Source organism: Rhamphochromis sp. 'chilingali' (assembly GCF_963969265.1).
Source record: "Rhamphochromis sp. 'chilingali' genome assembly, chromosome: 20".
NCBI classification, from domain to species: Eukaryota; Metazoa; Chordata; class Actinopteri; order Cichliformes; family Cichlidae; genus Rhamphochromis; species Rhamphochromis sp. 'chilingali'.
The window spans coordinates 9838468-9858476 of NC_137947.1; the positions used below are offsets into that span (position 1 = coordinate 9838468).

At 41.0% G+C, this 20009-nt stretch overlaps 1 protein-coding gene across 7 annotated transcripts in view; it reads left to right on the forward strand.

Moving 5' to 3' along the window:
- The window catches only part of lyst (lysosomal trafficking regulator), a 63634-nt gene that overhangs the window by 16074 nt on the left and 27551 nt on the right, over window positions 1-20009 (forward strand). For all 7 annotated transcript variants that reach the window (XM_080869751.1, XM_080869752.1, XM_080869756.1 and 4 more), the window contains 5 exons: window positions 1918-2116; window positions 5418-5508; window positions 9577-11668; window positions 16794-17736; window positions 17838-17999. In XM_080869751.1, coding sequence (XP_080725877.1) covers window positions 1918-2116; window positions 5418-5508; window positions 9577-11668; window positions 16794-17736; window positions 17838-17999 — 3487 coding nt within the window. The remainder of the gene's footprint in view (window positions 1-1917; window positions 2117-5417; window positions 5509-9576; window positions 11669-16793; window positions 17737-17837; window positions 18000-20009) is intronic.

Consider the following 20009-nt stretch of genomic DNA (forward strand, 5'->3'; position numbering starts at 1 on the left):
CAATGTGGGCAACCTCAAATGTAGCGAAGGCTTCTTGGGAAAGGTTAAGCGTCCTCAGAGACAGTTAGAAAGCTTCTGTAAGCAGAGGCAGATCTATACAAAGGCAAAATTTTAGACCTGGCTCACAAAACCAGGTGTTGCAGCTGGATTTTCTAAAATGTGCCGCTCTCTTTTCTATTTTCTTTAGCCAGTTCACTTCATCTACTTTCTTCTTGTGACCTTATCTTTTTCTGAGTCTAGCCGGCAGTGAATATCTGCAGCCCACTCCTCTTTCCGACAGTGCTATTTTTTTATTTTTTAATATTTATTTATTGTGTAAACCTCATGGCCTTAATTAGAACCAATATTGGAACTGCAATAAATTAAAAAATAAACATGTTTTTTACACTTAATATCTTACGGAAATGGTGTTTACTGATTGGAAAAGTATAATTAGAAATAGTTGGGGAAAAATGTAATTAAAATTTGCATTTCAAATTCATCACCGTGCAAGGTTAATTTGTAAAGATGAAAGCAGCAAAAAGTTTGAGAAATATCTTTTTTTTTTGTGTGTAAAGTTTCCCTTATGGCACCTTCTCTGCGTATCCTCTGCAGGGCTCTGTGTGCATTAAAGAAAACCTCTCAGCTGTTGTAGTGGAGGATACAAAGGCAGTTACAATGAATGATGGTTGAGGTCTCGTATGGGGCACTGGAGGCTGATCAGCTCAGAGGGCCACTCCCATCGCCATGTGACATCACATGCTTTCATGTGATACGCTGATCTGCTGCGAATCTGGAAAGCTTCCATTTGAAATTCCAATTTAATGGAATTTGTGCTGCAGAACAGAAAATTCAGTCAGTAGTCATGTGAGATGGTATGCAGATACAGCCAGCAGAGCTGCAGTCAAGCTTTCAGCACACAAAAGATGACTGGAAGGAAACTATTTGGCCCAGTAACATTTGGTAAGATAAGAAGGACTGTGCGTGTTGCAGAGGTTTGTGTCAGAAATGGGTGTTTTTTATTCTTTTAAATTAAGTACATGTTGAAGATTTTATTAACCAAGCCCTCCTGTGTGTAGATTATTGTATTGTACGCAGGTTTGGATTAGAGGTGAAATGTAAACATCCAAGTGTGAACACTGAGTTATTGGATCTGTCTGATGGAATTAATCAGGTCTCAGTCCTGAGGCCGTGTCTTGAATTCGCGTTGTGCTGTGTTACAGAAATTGTTCTGAAACGGTGATTGAAGGAGGTGTGTGGTTTACAGCTTATGCTGCACGTGGTTGCGGCAGGCATGCACATACAAGCCTGGAGCCGCTCTAAATGGCTTTCTTAGTAGAATAAGCACAGTTTCCTGTTTGATTTGGTATCAGTACGAATCAACAGTTTCATGTTTGATCATAATGAGCGTAATTGGAGCATTGATTTGTTTTGCTCATTTATACAATGCCTTGTATAGTCTGGCTGTTTCAGGGGGGTTGGGTTTGGCGGTTTTTCATTCATCCCATGGTTTTGTGTCGTAGATCTGACGTCACCAGTGGATTGTAAAGGGAATGCAGTTTTACAAAACAAAGGCTGAACTAATGTGATTACATCCTTGTTTTGTCTCATTAGTTAGAGCTTCACAGCCATCTCAACATATTATGGCAAAAGGATTATTTGTTTGTTTGTTTTTGGAGTGTTTTTTGTCCTTTTTTAGACGTAAGTGAGTGCTTTTGCTAAAATCGGATATTCACGTGATTCATGTGTTTTCTTTTACTTGAGAGAAATTTACTATCGTTCGTCTGAGCGAGTTAAGTTACAAACACACTAATAGCAAGGTGTATTTTTACTGTTTGTCCACTAATGCTTGTGAAGAAGGAAACCAGAGTTTTTCAGTATTATAATGCTACAATCCGAAATATTTATGAGTGTTTTGATGTTTGTCTTCTGTTGTAGCTCAGACATGAGTGGGGCCAGTAACACACTGGCACGGGAGTTCTTGACTGATGTGCATCAGCTCTGCAGTGCGGTAGCCCAGAGATCGGAGGCACGGGAGGAAGATGAGGAGGAAAGTCACATGGTGGCTCTGGGCGAGTACCTGGTCAGGGGACGAGGCTTCCTGCTGCTCAGTACCCTGGACTCGATCATTGACCAGGTAAGGAGAAGTCAAGTGCACCCATCCTGACTTTGATTATAGAAAAAAAAATCCATTATGTATTTAATTCCCCAAAAAGTTAACCTTTCTGTGCTGTAGTTACAGAGAACCCACAAACATTTATCATTTATGCAGCTTTGCCAACACCAGCGTATCAGATTCAAATTTCTCTTCACTTGCCGCCTCTTGCAGCATCTAATCTCTTGATCAAGGAGAAACTGCAGATAGACTTTGCAGTAGAGAGATGCAATATAGTTAAAGCACATGACAGAAATGAGAGAATGGAGATATTTAATGACCATTATGCATTTATAAGACGCGATAACATTTTAAGAGTGAACAAGATGGGATTTAGTTGAGCATGCTGTATATTTGAAAATTTCCTGGAGTTTGATGGTTGTCAGTAACTTTCTCTATGCTTTTTTTTAAGTGCCTGGAGGTGACTACTGTTGTGATGTGGTGATATATAAATAACGCTGGATTGAATTGACTGCTTTTCTATGCTTCTAGAACCTTTATTCACATTAGGGGACTTCCAGGCATTATAGCCAATTCTTTTACTACCACAGAGCCAGTATTTTCTGTTTGTTCAAAGGCAATTTAGGCTCCTACAATACATCTGCTTCTGGTGTTTGCACAACTTACAAGACGGTTTTATCATAAGAGGAAACTGGCGATGCCCACACGCTGTTGATGACATGAATGATTGCTGAGAGACGGTCTTTCTGCTTCTGCTATATGCAAATTATTGATGCAAGTCTTTATAGAATATTTGAGTTGCACTTAAAAATACACACACACACACACACACACACACACACACACACACACACACACACACACACACACACACACACTCAGCTATCTTAGTGAGGACCTTGATTGACATCATGCTTTCCCTAGCTGCTTACCCTAACCATTAAAAATGAATGCCTAACCCTGAACCTAAACATAACCTAATTGTAACCCTGACACTAAAACCACATTTTGAGCCTCAAAATGCCTTTAAATACCATCAAATTTGTGAGGACCCGTTTGTGTGTCCTCACAAGTGATGGTAAGTATAGTAGAATGCAGATTTTGGTCCTCACAAAGATAGCTAGACTGTGTGTGTGCATTTTTATAATAGATCATAAAAGACAATTCCTCGGAAAATTCTTTGTGATGTGGTCTGAACAATATTAGTACATAGAAATAAATGAAGGCCAAAGTTTCCTACCCACTGTCTATGAGGGTAAGTTGAGGCCTTTTTTGTGGTGCTCCTGTTAAATAGGATGTGCCTCTTTTAGACACAGTTTTTGTTTCCTCTGTTAACTGGCACCAGGCTATGACAGAGTGCAGGGTTTTTTCTGCCTACACACTTGTGTACCAGTCTTCAACTTCACCTTGGAGCTCACACTGGAGCGCACTGTGTGTTTCTTATATATTGATTTGGTCTGTGAGTGTTTTTTGTGTCAAGAAAGAGTTTAGGAGATTTTTCATTTGTTTATTTGTTTATTTATGGTTGGTTTTTGCAGCTTTCACATGACTGCTGGAGCGCTTCCCCTTGATAGTTTGTGTGAGAAAAAGATTTCGGGAAAAATGACCTGTCTATATCAAGTGTTTTCTTGAAAAAAAAAGAACTGTTTGTCAGTGTCCCCACTGCCTCATGTTATTCATATCTTTTAGCTAATTTGAAGTAAATTTTCTATTTTTGTCCAAGCCTTCAGTGTAAAGCATCCATGTGCAGCTGTGTGCATCAGCAGCATCCCAAGTGGAATAAAGCCTTCAGAGACACATTATGAAGAACTTAAACTTTTCGAACAAATCAGGTTTTAAATCATAGACCTAGTGTGTGAGAAAATGTATTTTGAGTAGTGTTTATTCCACACAGTTGTTATGTCCTCCCAGACTGTGTCACCTTCACTCTGTTGGTTTAGATGATTCAGATCTACTCTGTAAAATTCTCTTTAACAGTAGAAGTGTTATTAGTCTTTACATTAGCAGAACAGGAGTCCTGTAGTCAACCATGTAACATCCTATTGATTTGAGGGTTTTATTAAATTATTTTTTGTTCCCTTTTAAATTAAGGTTGTGTGTTGATGTGTTAAGCGTCAGGCTTGTGTCGGCTCTTTGATTTCACCTTAATGGTTTACCTTTCAAATGATTACTACATATACTACAGCTAGAAAAAAATGTATTACAGAAGTCATCAATAAATGGTAGTAAAAGTATTTGAAAAATTCCAGAGTAATACTAACAGAATATCTAGTGAAGATACTACTGGATATGTGACTTGCATTTACTTACTGAATGTCGGTGTGAGTCATTTCTGTCTGCAAACAGTTAACGTTGACACACCCATTGGAGATGTCCTAAAGAACAGAACCATCAAAGGTTGCGCTGGAGCACCGATGTTTTGAGCCAAGGCAAATAGGCACGTTGGCCATATCTCTTACCCTGTATTCACATTTCAATAACAAGTACACTTGAGACAAAAAAGAACTGAAAACAGTTGTGGCTATAATGTTCACTTACCCCTGGACCAGAAAAAACCTAAGAGAAGCACCAATTAGAAACACAGAAGGAGTGGGACTTCATCCTCTGCCAAGGATGCTATTATTACTCTCCTTTGGGCATTTCCACAGCAAAGGTGTTTGGTGTTGTGTTCATACTCTTCTATTATGAATCGTTAAGAGAAGAACAGCTTATTTTCTCCCTTCATTATCCAAAATGTACCTTTTGCAATAAATGGAGATGCATATTTGTAAAAAGTAGTAGCTGAATATAATACTTTGAAATGCTCAAAATGATCCTGGAATGAAATGGATTGCACTTTTTCTTTTTTTAATGCAGTCTAAGTCGGCGTGCGCTATAAACTAAACATCCTGTATGTTTTTGCTAAATCAGAAAGCTGTTTAATTCACACATGAAAGAGTAGGTTTATCATTTTTAATTAACACCTGGAGGAGGAATCCCCTGGATAGACATGAGCTCCCCGAGGTCTCAGAAGTAAGTCTGTCATGTAGCTGCTACATTGCTCCTCGACGCACTTGCATTGGAGATTAAATAACTAATTCAATAAAAGTGCTTATAAAAAAAATAAATGCGTTATTTCCAGCTGAAGGAAGTTTTTTAAGTTTGTTACATTTAGATGCAAGGCAGATTATTGTGTCTGGCAATAATCTATTCATTCTAACTGTTGAAAGTAGTGCAAACCAAGTGTGGTGGGTGTGTCTTGGTGTGACATTGGAGTGTGACCACAGGGAAAAGCAAAGAGAGGCTTTCTAGGTAAACTCAGTGTGCTTTGCTGCCCTCTCAGGAGCTGACCTGTCGCGAGGAACTGCTCACTCTGCTGCTGTCTTTACTCCCATTGGTCTGGAAGATTCCTGTGCAGGAGGAAAAAGCCCCAGGTCAGTGCCCACACATGACGTGTAATGTAACATTACCTAAAAAGTTTCCTTTAAATGTGTCCAATTCATAAGTATAAAATTAGCTAACCATTATAGTTACTCTGTTTCGTGTTCTAGCGTTTACATTATTCTTAAAAAATTATTACTATCAAGCAATCCCAAAAAGTTGATTATGGGAGAAAAGAGACCGAAGAAGTCACTTGAATGAATGACGAAACGTTTCTCCCACTGAAAGTGCTACGTTCAGATGAACACAATCAGCTTTCTGGGATTTACTTACCTGGATGATTGAGCATGCATCAAGACTATCAAGCAGTCTTCCAGCATCAGGTTTGGTGGGTTTATCAGTAATATGCAAGAGTCTTTACCCATTGTTCATTTCTTTATATTTTCATTGGCGAATGGGGAAATGAATGCAAGGATTTAAGGAAACATGTGCAGACACACATGGAAATAACATATATAAGTGAACATTAAAAGTTTTCACCTTTATTCTTTTGCACAGCTTTAGTTGAGCTTCTTTGTAATTTCTTTAAGTAGCCTTCAGGAATAGTTCTCCAGTTTCTTTGGATGTTTGCTGCCTTTTATTCTGTTCTCTGTTAAGACAATCCCACACTCCTTCAATAATGTCGAGGTCCTTGACCAATAGTCTTCAGCTGTGTTTTTCTATCCATGCTTATGCTTTTACTGCTCTGGCAGTGTGTTTGGGATCATTTTCAAGCTGAAAAATGAAGCCATTACCATAGTTTTTGCATTGATAATAGGGCTGCCACGATTAGTCGACTAGTCACGATTATGTCGACTATTAAAATCGTCGACGACTAATTTAATAGTCGACGCATCGTTTGAAGCTTTGTAAGAACACAAAGGACGCAGGAATGAGTAGTAGGATTTAAGGGTGTAATAACGGACTGAAACAGAAGATGGCAGCACTGCATGTACAAGGATGCCAGCTGCCGTTAAACCCCGAAGAAGAAGAAGCTGTGTCCCAGAATTCATAGCGCAGCTGTCAACAATGGCGGCAGCTAGTTAGTTTTAACTTTACTCCTATTATTCTTTCTGGGTCACAAAATAAACGTTTAACATATTTTCAGGCGAGAATGTAGCTGTGTAAACCTCAAATATCTGCTCAGTTTATCAAGACACCACATATTTTCAAAAGCTCTCCGACGTTTTCGGAGACGTCTGTTACCCACTAGCTCGTTAGCTAGGCGGGGGCAAGGCTAACTAGAGCCGTGAGAACACCGGACTCCCGGCAAATCGTTTTCAAACCCACCACTGTCTTTCGCTACTCAGGTTAAACATGATATATAAGTCACTTAGATAACTTAAAATGTTATTGTTTGGCTTTCTTTAGTATTTTATTTGTTCCTGAGTAAATCGGTTTGGCTAAGATTAAAGTTATAGTTTTTGCACAGCTAAATAAACTTCAAGCAGACAGCTGATCATCAGAAGTTTGAGACGCTGGATAATATACTCCGGTGTCCTGTTATATTTTAGAAAGCAAGGAGTTTATTAAACTTCACCGAAACAATCTGCAAATTTCATTAAAAATTAATAAACTACCATCTTGTCTTTATTTTTAGTTAGCACAAACACTTCAAGCTGTAAGCTAATGATAGTTATATAAGACCAGATGCTGCTGGTGCAATAAGCTGTACGCTGTACGTCCAATGGATGATGATCTGATTAGTCGACTAATCACAAAAATAATCGGTGACTAGTCGACTATCAAAATAATCGTTTGTGGCAGCCCTAATTGATAATTAAATCTATTTTGAAAAGATCCCTAACACCACTGACTGAAATACAGCCCACAAAGCCCATAAACTCTGGAGAACTGCTGGTCAAGACCACTTTAAAAAAAATTACAAAACTTTGTCTCCTTGGAAACCGATAAAAATTGGGGGGAAGCTCAAGAGTTTTGCACACTACTGTATGTGAAGACACTGAAATTGGTTTTGACTTTAAATTGCGTCTCTAATGTCCTTATTGAATTACTTATTTTTATCTCAGGGCTGTACTTGCACAACACAAACTTTCTACTGTACTTGTTTCACAACGGATTAATCAATTTTAACCATTTACGACATTGTGAATGATGTTAGTATTGCAAGCACAAGCAGCCACAGAATGGGAGAAGAGCAGTGATTACAGAGTCCTGTGACCTCCAGATGACACTGGCATTTAGTACAGGGCTGCCGATCCTTTCTAACATGCACCCTAGACATTTTTACTTTAATTAATTCTTGCTTACTGAGAGTTTGAGCAAACAAGGTACGGCTGCTGAGATGCAGCTGAGCATTACACTTAGGAAGTAATATTTTTGATATTTAAAAATAAATATTTGTCAGGCTGGTGTCTAACATTACGTGTCAAATACTAAAATGTGACATTTACAGCTGCTGAGTATACGTCTACAAGTATACTCAGCAGCTGTCTATAGGTAGTCCCATGAAAAATGTTGCCTTTTTGGTATTTGTACAGATAACATTTTGTACTCTTTGAAGCAATACCAATTAATACAAGTGTATTTAAACCCAAAATGTAACAACTTGACTGCATTAAACATTTGCCTATATTAAATCAGTAAATAAATATCAGACACTTGCAACAAAATACACCTGTACATATGTAACACTATCAGATCCACATAAATGGAATCCAGCGTTTGTGAGATCTAGGGTGGGTTTTTTCCTTTCTGTGGGAGTTTGTGGTATAATCACTCCAGTCGCAGTCAGGTTTTAAGAGAAAACCTGAGGGGATACCTACGAGTTAGTCAGGGTGATCGTGGCTCAAGAGTTGGGAGGTCGCCTTGTAATCGGAAGGTTACTGGTTCGAGCCCCGGCTTGGACAGCCTCGGTCGTTGTGTCCTTGGGCAAGACACTTCACCCGTTGCCTACTGGTGGTGGTCAGAGGGCCCGGTGGCGCCAGTGTCAGGCAGCCTCGCCTCTGTCAGTGCGCCCCAGGGTGGCTGTGGTTACAATGTAGCTTGCCATCACCAGTGTGTGAATGTGTGTGTGAATGGGTGGATGACTGGATATGTAAAGCGCTTTGGGGTCCTTAGGGACTAGTAAAGCGCTATATAAATACAGGCCATTTACCATTTACCATTTAGTCATAGTACACATAACAATGATTGGCTCCAGCAAGTTCAGATCAAGATCACTTGATGCGTAAAAAGAAATGAATAATAAAAGGCCCAATGAACCCTCCCAGATTTTATCTCGGGATCTGCAGGTAACTATTTCAACTATCGGTGACAAAGTGCATGTATTTACAATCAGAAAGCAATTTTAACTTGCATGGGTGCAGGGCCAATACAAGTCTTTTCTATCCAAAAACAACATTAAAGCTGCAGCTTGCCAGTGAACATATGGGCAAAGAGCTTACCTTTTGGAATATTGTGTGGTCACAGTAATGATAGGATGCAGAGCACAGGCCAAAGACAGCTTTTGATGAAAATAACCCCATTCAAACTGTGAAGCATGGTGGTGAAAATGGTACGGCTTGAGGTTGCTCCTCTGCCTCAGGGATTTGGCAGCTTGTTGGCAGGGCTTTAACTTTCATTTTTCACTATCAAAGCTTACTTGTTGATGATGATGTAAGCTATTTGTGAATGTCTAAATAATGTAGGACCATTTAATAGGATAATGCTTCTAAGGACTCAAAGAAATCAACCAAGGAATGGTACAAAAACAAAAAAAATGAGGTGGTGTTGAATGGCTTGGTCATAAAGAAAAAGACTTTCTATTCCATTCCATTTAGATTTGCTGGGGAAACCCTGTATAAGATTTTTTTTTTCTTATACAGGGTGCCATAGTAGTTTGAAAGGTTACTATATTTTATCCACACAAGCATTTCACATCTATTGATATTTTTGTTGAAAAGGTTTATTTTGGTCTTGTTTAAGTATGTCACCTTTATCTGTAGACACCAGGATCAAGTGCTTGTCTAAATATTAAAACAAAAAAAACAATACTCTCACTTTGTGGGATTTTCTTACTTTTTTGCGATTTGCATGCACCTAGAACAAGTATGATAGATATGTATTCTATGTATTGACAGATTTCACCCTGCCGTCCCTGCTGGAGGTATTCCTGAACCGGGAGGTGAAGGCCATCCCTCTCAGAACAGGGCTGAAGGCTGCAACAGATGAGCAGACCTCTGGGAAGAGATCCCGTGTTGCCAGCAGTACCTGGAAGTCACGGAGGTCCCGGCGGACAGCGCAGAGATACTCTGTGAAAGATGCTCGCAAGTCTCAGGTTTCTACCTCAGATTCAGAAGCCAACTCTGAAGACAAAACTGGCCCAGGTAGTGCACGGAGCCGAAGATCACATGGCTCCACCATCCAGGTAAGCTGTCAGCATCATCGATCAGACGCCTCGCAGTTCACGTCCACCGGCACCACCACAGAAACCATGAGTGCCCCATACCCACATCCCAGAGCCCCTGGATCCCAGATGGCTGACAGCGAAACCCTAACAGACCCAGCTGCAATATCAATATTCAATCGAATGGAAAACTCGCCTTTTGATCTCTGCCATGTGTTGCTTTCCTTGTTGGAGAAAGTGTGTAAATTTGACATGAGCATCAACCACAACCCTGGCCTGGCTGTCAGCGTTGTACCTACTCTCACAGAGATCCTTACTGAATTTGGAGATTGTTGTGGTCCAGGGGGTGGAGGAGGAGCAGGACCAGAGGAGCTTGCTGGAGGCTGGACAGAGGAGCCAATTGCACTAGTTCAGAGAATGCTACTACGAACCATCTTGCACCTGATGTCTGTGGATGTGAGTCAGAATGACAGCCTTCCAGACAGCCTGAGACGTAGTCTAACAGACCTGCTGCGAGCCACTCTCAAAATCCGGAGCTGCTTGGACAGACAGAGTAACCCTTTTGCTCCTCGGCCCAAGAAGACTCTACAGGAAGTACAGGATGACTTCTCATTCTCTCGTTATCGCCACAGAGCGCTACTGCTTCCAGAACTTTTAGAAGGAGTACTGCAAGTGCTGCTGGGTTGCCTGCAGGCTTCCACTCCCAACCCTTTTTTCTTTAGTCAGGCTCTAGAGCTCATCCATGAGTTTGTTCAGCACCGTGGCCTGGAGCTCTTTGAGACTACAGTGCTTCGACTGGAGGGACTTGGCAGAGCCAGAGATTCTAAAGTTGGAGGTGAAGCCTCAGAGAGGCTACGAGGCCTCATTGCAGGGGTCTTCAAGATTGTCAGTGCTGTAAAGAAGGCAAAGTCAGAGCAGCTGCATCAGTCTGTGTGTGCCCGAAGGCGCCATCGTCGCTGTGAATATTCCCACTTCCTGCATCATCACAGAGACTTGTCAGGTTTGCCCGTCTCTGCTTTCAAGCAAGCTGCTAGGCGCAACCCCTTTGAAGAGGATGGAGAAGGCGGAGGAGAGATGGAGGGTGAAGCAGTACGTTATCCTGAGCGCTGCTGCTGCTTGGCTGCCTGTGCCCACCAGTGCCTGCGGCTCCTACAGCGCCTGTCCCCCAGCGGGCCAGGTGTGTTGCAGGTATTGGCTGGGGTGCAGGCTGTTGGAATCTGCTGTTGTATGGACCCCCGTTCAGTCGTAGGACCTTTACTCGATGCCTTTAAAGCTCCACGGCTGCGTAGTTACCAGTCTCATGTTCTTAGTGTCCTGGGGAGACTGATCTTAGACCAGCTTGGTGGGGGACAGCCTTCAGAAAAAGCCAAGCTGGCCTCATGTAACATCTGCACTCTGGATAGCAGCCAGCTGCCAGGCCTGGAGGAGACATTGCAGCACGGGGAACCTTCAGCTATTTCTACCAGCCTGTGTTACCGCTCCCAGGGTATTCTGCCAAGTGGAGGGGGCACTGAGGATATGCTGTGGAAGTGGAATGCTCTGGAGGCCTACCAAGAGCTAGTGTTTGGTGAGGACTGGCAGCTTAGTCAGCAGATAGCTGGCCATGTGTGCCACCTAACTCAGAGGGGCAATGCTATAGTGCAGTGGCAGCTCTACACACACATCTTCAACCCTGTGCTGCAGAGAGGGGTAGAGCTAGCCCACCACGCCCAGCAACTGGGAGTTTCTACTGTCTGTACTCAGGTCTGCAGCTATCACACGCAGTGCCTGCCTGTGGAGGTACTACTTGTTTACCTACAAACGTTACCATCGCTTCTCAAATCAAGGTGAGCTGGTTCACAGGTTTAGTTAGTTTAAAATATAATTCTCAGTTTTCCCTCTTTGTGTGTGTGTGTGTGTGTGTGTGTGTGTGTGTGTGTGTGTGTGTGTGTGTGTGTGTGTGTGTGTGTGTGTGTGTGTGTGTGTGTGTGTGTGTGTGTGTGTGTGTTGTTGTTAGATGTCAAAACCTCCTGAAAAAAAGCAGCACGTTCTTTGGTTATGAATATTTTCAGAAGCATTAGCAATTTATTTTATAAATTTCTTCTGAAAGACAAGTGATATAGATGTTTATTTCGATAGATATTGCATATTTCTTTCTTATGAAATGGATTCCTGTCCTTTTGATACAATGACCTAAAGCAAATATAATCCGCCAGTTCAAAGGAGGATACCTAATCTACTTGGAATTTCTTTGTCATTAGATCTATCCCTCCAGGTCATTGCTAATTAATGCTAATCAATAATTTAGCACTGCTTTGTGAACTCAGCGAGATGGAGAGGATTATTGACAGTTTATGTAAGAGTGTCGTGAGTACAGTAGCATAACATAGCAGAGGCAGATAATGTTTGTTCGTGTGCTTTTATCAAAATGCTGGCAAATGTGAAGTTGTGTAAAACTGTATTTTTGGTTTTTGGTGTGGATATTCTCAGTTGTCTGTAGAATTCTGAGATGTTGAGACAATCCAGAGACATACAGGTTAAGTAAACTCTGAAACGCCCATAGAATGGGACGTGCAGAGGTCTGTGCCTGTGTGTTAACCCAGGTGACCTGCTTAGATTACATCTCAGCGGCCGCTCTACACATGCTGTGATTGGTTGCATGTTCTTGCGACCCTCAGCAAGATCGGGAGTGTTAAAAAATAGATGGCTGGATGCTTTGAGATGTTTTGTCAGCAGTAGGCTGATAGATTTCCTTGTTAAAATTCAGAGAGTTCTCTGCTCTCTACAAGTTTGACTGACATCTGTGATGGGTTTGGGTTTTTTTTCTCTTTTAACCAATCCTCTGAATTACATTTTACAACTCTTTAGAGCATAACAATAAACTGCTCATATCAATGAGGTGTCTGATAAAATATTTATTGATAAAAAGTCCACATGTGTTTTAACAAGAAAAAACATTAATAGCCCAATAGCTAATCAGTTTAACTCTGCTGCTATTTTTTCATTATGTTAATTTTTTTTTAGACAAAATGCACAACAATTTACTTTTAGATTCAGAAAAGCAGGAATCAAAATTCTCAGCTTGTGTCGAGACTTTTAGTTTAATTAATAGACTATAAATGTAGATCTATAAGTTTATATAAACAAGTTTTCACTTATCCTCAAAGCCCAAATTAAGGGGTATAACATTTACAATTAAAACTCTCTTTTATGTTTTCTGCAGCAACTTTAAGGTTTTTGTGCCATATTCAGTTGTTTGGTATGCAATGGATGTAGTTGTAGATCTAGTTGTATTGGTCTGTTTTATTATAACCTCAGCTCACAGAACACAGGATAGTTGGTGCGTGGCTTACTAAGATGTTATATCTGTACTGGTCTCAAGGATGAAATTGAACGACCACATTTCCCCATGAAGTCTGCAGCATTACTCCATGACAAGCTCCAAATTAAAAAGTCTTCATTGGTACTGAATTTGCAGTTGCATATGGTCAGACCTCACATCTTTGCACATGGTCACTCTCGCTAGGTTAGACTATACAGCTCCATCTACTGGGCTATATACATATTTGTTCCAAATATAGCTGCAAAGTTAGCTGGCTGCAAAGCGGTGATTAACTTGTGTTGTTTAGGTTGGCAGACAGATGGAAATTAGGCGAAATAGGATCCACAGATCATTTGATTTGGGGCACATTCATGTATGAGTTACACAAATTGGAGCTTCAGAGCCTTCAGTACTGCGGGAAAAGGTTTGAGCGACATGTGTCAGATTTTTCTGTCTTTCGTGATCTCACAAACCGAGCGATTGAATCGATGAGGACTGAATTTTAATATTTGTGTGATCATCCTTCACGTGGATGGGCAAAACCAATTCTACTTAAGTGGTTTTTACATCCCCTTCTTATGCAGTCTGCTCATGCAGGAAAAGTTATCGAAAGATAACCTGAAAGACGAGCAGCTTTTCTTCAAAGTTGGACATCATCTGATGCATTGCCCGCCACTGCATCATCTCCTGCTCTCGTTTCGGTTTCTGCGAAACAGGAATCATATTTTTCAGAAGTGAGCATTAAATATGCAGACTAATGAATAGGGATGGGTATTGATAAGATTTTAACGATTCCGATTCCATTTTCGATTCTGTTTAACGATTCGATTCTCTTATCGATTCTTATTTTTAAAAAAGGAGAACACTAAGTTCGATTAGCTTAGAACTTTGTTTTATATCTTCTCTTTGAACAAGATAGAAATTTAGGAGTAACATGGCCTTACAAACCCAACAGTGGGATCTTAAGAGATCCACAGCCTACGGCTCTTCAATGGGGTGTCACAGGGTCCCCAGGAAAAAAAACGTATATGTAAAATAATAAAATAAATATTCTCCTGTAGCAATAACAAAGTTTAACATAAATTATTTTGTAGCAATTACACAAGAATATCCAGTAATGTCCTGCCTACAATTAAACACATTCACTTACCAAAGTGAAATCGGGGGCATCTGCTGTGGCAAATGGGTGCAAGCCTTTGACCACAAACTTAGACACTGCTGGGTGACATTCGTCTATCCTGGCCTGAAAGGAGACGCTACCGGTAGACTGCAGCGAGAACTGCCAGCATCTGAGCCAGCCAGACTCTGTCTCTCTCATCATGGTTATCTAAATGCAACGCACAGTAATAGCAGGTTTTGTAATAAGGTAAATCGCGCTAACATAATATGCAATGCTAATTGATTAGTTACCTGCAGTATTAACGGGAGAGGACGTGGAAACGCTACCGCTGCTGCTGGGTTGAGCTTCGCTAGTCCGGAGCGGATCAAAAACACGACATTCGTTGAAAGCAATCGCGTGTTTTTTGAGCAAATGCTTTTGCATATTCGTAGTGTTTCCTCCCTTTGATGAAATCTCTACTTTGCAAGTATTGCACGTTGCCCTGTTGTCATCCTTTCTCATAAAGTGTAACCAAACTTTTGAGCGTTTGTGCCGCTCAGGCGCCGTGTTTCCTACTGGGTAAAAGACGCTACTCAACGTGATGACGTCATTCGGGGCGACTGGAATCGATAAGGGAATCGTTTTTAAAAGTGGCAAACGATTCCAAGGAATTGAAACAGTGGGAACCGGTTCTCAACAAGAACCGGTTTTCGATACCCATCCCTACTAATGAATAGCCATTCTGATGGAGTTTCAGACCACTAATGAAAGGAGGAAATGTTGTGAAGAAGCAGATTTAATCAACGCTACATTTATTTAGAGGAAGACTGGAGAAAATGGGTTTAAATTGGTGAAAAGAAATCAACAAGTTAATAATCTGTTAAATTTGTTTTGTGTTTCACGCTCCCATCCTCAAAGCTCTAACTGAACATCTGTGTCACCGCACACTGCAGAGAAAACTCCATGCTGAGATTAAAGTGGTTGTTTTTTGTTTTTTTTTGTGGGATTTCAGTCCGTTTGTAATGTTAGCACTTCTCTCAAGTTGTTTTTCCACACCAAATGTTGATTTCACTCAGAGGTGATGCTTTATTCTTTCACCATAATTTACCTTGTGCTTTGATAGCGTCATTTATTATTCATCACAGCCTCAGTAGTGTGTGTATATCACCAGTAAACAAATTTAAAAGGGTAAGGTGTCAGCTGTGTTTTCCCAGTAAATATATGATTTGCCTTAAGATAACAAGTCGTGAATTTGTCTTTCATGTTGCTCAATAGAATAAACATGAAGCAGAAAAGACATTGGAGAACAAAGAAAACGCAGTAAATAAAGACTAGCAGGTGTGTCCGTGTGCATTATTGTAGATGATGACTTATTTATGTAAAGGTGTTGTGCTGGAGAGAGAATTATTTCTGCAACCTGAAGAGAACAAATGGAGTTGGCGTGTGAAGGCTCCTGCGTGATGAGTTTTTTTTTTTCTGTCACTGGCTGGTTACAGCACTTGTCTGATTGAACTGAGCGGTGCTTTTTATTTTAATAAGGGAGCGCTGCGGTAGGAGGTATTTGTGTGCACTCTACACATCTACCCGAGTTGTCAGCATGTTGTTTATTTTGCTGGCTAATAAGAAGTACAACTCCAGTTCCAAAAAAAAGTTGGGATGCTCTGGAAAATGCAAATAACAGAATGCAATGATGTGCAGATTTCATAAGCCCATATTAAATTTGCAGCAGAAGATAGAAAACGTATGTTTAAACTGAGAAAACATACCATTTCAAGAAAAAGGTTATTTTTAATTTGATGGCAGCGACACGGCTTGAAAAAGTTGGAACAGGGTCATGTTCACAATCACGTAGCATCTCCTCTTCTTTTAATAACAGTCCATAAACATCTGTGAAATGAGCTGCTGGAGAGAAATGTTGTCCCATTCTTATCTGATACAGGATTCTAGCTGCTCAACAGTCCTGGATCTTCGTCACTCTTTCCATTTCATGATACACTAAATGTTTTCAATTGGTGAAATGTCCTCAGCACCTGGATTCTTCTACTATGGAGCCATGCTGTTGTAGTAGATGTAGTATGCAGTTTAGACCTTCCCTAAAAAGGCATTGTCTGGATAGGAGCATATGTTGCTCTAAAACCCGGATATGCATTTCAGCAGTGATGGGGCTTTTCCAGATGTGCAGTACCATAGGCACTGAGGCACCCCCATACCATCAGACAGGCTTTTAAACTGAACGCTGATAACAAGTCAGATATTCCCTCTCCTCTTTAGTCCAGAGGGTGTGATGTCCATAGTTTTCAGAAAGACTTGGTACATTTTCTAAGTACAAATATTTTATGTTTTATATGTTCTGTTGTCATTAATAATAATTCATGGCATTCTGTTTTTATTTACATTTTACATAGCTTCTCATCTTTTTTGGTGTTGGGTTTATATATATACCCATTCTTTATGAGGGGGGTAATAAATGACACAGTGCATTTTAATGTGAAAAACAACTTATTAAAATGTCCTTTTTGTTTAACTTAGTTTCTCATCTTTTGTATTATAGGGTGATCAGAGACCTTTTTATTAGCTGTAATGGACTCAACCAGGTGACAGAGCTTGTCTACTTGGACCAGACACGCTCTTTAGCTTTGAAGGTGTTTGAGACTCTGATAATAGGCAGTGGAAAGCAGCAGGCTGAGGGGGTGCTTCAGGAGCTGGAGAGTGCTGATGCTGAAGAAAGGGAGGCTGTCTTAGGCCTGGCTGAGGAACTGGGGTCCAGAGGCATCGGAGAGGGCGCACAGAGTCTCAGCAAGTTCTATGAAGGCCTGAAGGAGGCTTATCCACGACATAAGAGCCGTAGCGGCCAGGCTCGTGGACCGGGGCGCAGCCGAACAGAGATCCACCTTCATGTTATCAATCTTTTTCTATGTGTGGCCTTCCTCTGCGTCAGCAAGGAGGCAGATTCTGACCGGGACTCAGCCAATGACTCCGAAGACACTTCGGGTTATGACAGTACAGCGAGTGAACCTCTGGGTGGACGGCTGCCATATCTGTCCCCAGACAGTGTAGCCCTGCCCTCTAAAGAGCAGCTACGACGCGCCGCTGATGTTTGGTCAGTGTGTCGGTGGATCTACCTGGCCAGCCCTTTGTTCCAGAGACAGTTCTTCAGGCTGGGTGGACTGGATGTCTGTTTGCGCCTTATGGCAATGGTCATTCAAAAGCTCTCCTGTAAAACGAAGGATGGAAAAGCAAAGAAGAAGAGAGACGGCAAAGGTAAAGGCAGCCCCGATTCCACAGCCACTTCACTGGGACTGGAGGAGACTTCTCATGATGCATCTGAAACCAGCAGCACCAGTCCAGCTGAAGGAAAGACCAAAGATCCATCAAAGAAACTTGAGGAAGAATGGCAACTTCAAAGTATTCGTCTCCTTGAGGCTTTGCTGGCTATTTGCCTACACAGTGCTAACTCAGCCCTGCAGAGGATAGAGCCTGAGCTTTCTTATCAGGTATGTTGAGCAATGTGTTTAATTAACTAACCCCTAAACAGGCCAAATACGCAAAAAAATACTTTGGCTTAACTTAAAGTGTCATGTCCTCTCGATTATAGCTCCATTCAGTGGAGGATACCTTGTTAGAAGTGAGAGACCAGCTCTCTCGGTCTGGAGTGGTGAACTCTGACCTTGCCATACCCCTGTTTGACTCTCTCCTGAGAGTGGCCTTGGCTGAGGTGTCATCCTGTCCCGATCCCCCTGAGGAGAAGCCAGAGAGGGTGAGTCCTGCCTTGGGAGAACCTGTGAGACAATAAATATTCTCCACTTTCATGAAACACTCATGTATAAAGAGACATGAGGTGCCGTCATTGTTGATCACATCTAATCACTCTATAAAGCTTTTGGCAAAATGTCTCTCCATTATTTGTTCGGCTGAATTCCATTTACTCATTAAAATTAATCTTTTTTAAATCTCTTTTTAAAACCATTTGTTTTCGTTTGCACAATATGTGCCTGTTTTCACACTACTAAAAAGTCATTCATGAAATAAATATTTCAAATGACTATATTATTGCACTAAATGAAAGCTGCTATAGGTTGATTTATTGACCTTTTGTTGAGCAGTTAGTATCTTGGAGGCCTTTATTGCCCATATCTGTCCTGTTGACTCTAAAAACAACAGGCATACTTTCCTGCCTGTTTTTTACTTCTCTGTCTTTTATGTTACTGTTTTTCTCACTCTTTTAACAAATTCCAGAGATAATTCCTACTGATTTCAGCAACTTGGCAGAAGGGCAAAACAAAAGGGCAAATGCCTTCAAAGGTTTCAGGCAGGGCTGAGAACTAGAGAGAGAGTTGAGAGCCTGTGTGATCAGAAACAACTGCATTTTCTTGTGTGTGACCCCATGTTATTAACTCATCATCTCCCACCAGCAGCCACTATTAACCAGTCAGACGGACAATAACATGCAGTGCAAACACGAGTGAAAATTGTATGTTTCTTTTTGCTGCCTCTTTTGTCTGCAGAGTGAAGTATCTGTGCATCTACAGCGTGTGTTTGAGCACCGTGGTAAAATATAATGAGCAGTGGTGTTTATTTAAGAGGCAAGCGTACAATGAGAGGAAAACCATTTTCCACCCAAGTGTTATCAAGCATCAGTACTGCCGTGTAAGGCCACTCGCACTATGTTGCTAAGCAGCTGTTATCAGCCTGATGTACAACAACAGAAACAGTGAACGTAAATAATTGTAGCCTTTGTGTGGAGCCAGCAGCGGATGCAGCCTCATTTTAAAACCCAGCATGCTGCTGATGTTTCTTTGTTTTAGTGGATTTTACACTCTGCTGTCAGCTCTTCAGACAGACTTAGTTTAATTAACATATTGAAAACATTTTTTAATTCAATCAGTTATCTTCACACATGTTGACAGTTTCTCATTTGCTCAGTACAGATGGGCCTCTACAAACTCTCACCTCCTTAGCAGTGCCACTATCAGTGCAGGCTTTGTAAAGCGTTATTTAAGATTCGCAAGAGACATGAATCTGTTTTTTCATTTATTCCATAAATAAGGCAAACACAAACGAAAAGAAGCCGTCCGCACTTACATGACTGAAAGTAACTGTCTCATGTCTCTCAGCCGTGTTTTCTTCAAGTCTTAAAATGCCTGTCTGACTAAGCCTGTTCCAACACAGGAGGATTTGGCTTTTTATATAATAGATTTACCTATTTCCTAAGAGCTTAGTTCTTTCTCAGTGAGCACTGGCAGACTGTGATGTTCGCTTAACCATTACAAGTATGTGCTTGAAGCACCGAGATTAGTCTTCCACCGCAAAGTTTGTCCACTGATTTAGACCAGTCTTTTAAAATGTTCACCCACAATTAAATATAAAAACAGCCTCATATTAGTTTCGAAGGAATAGAGGTGTGTGATGCAAAAAGCCTCTTTGAACCAGGAAATGGTTTAGTTTGTCAGTTTACGTGTGTGTGTGTTTGCCTACATGCACATATGATGACTGTTCATGTCGAGGAACTGGGGCTGTGTGAGCGCCTTGCAGGTCAGCTGATATTTGTCTTATGACTAAAAATCTTGTACTTTCTTTTTCCCCCGTTTTGAGGGCAGTCGATTCGCCGCATCAGGCATGACACTCCATGTCATGCCTTTTACATTTTACCCTAAAAATACTCGATCGAGGAATTTTTTTTTTTTAATTTTTTTTTTTTTTAAAGCAGCATTGGGTAAGCTCTTATGAAAGCAATCTTATCTTAAGTGCTTGAAAGTTAACCAGCCGT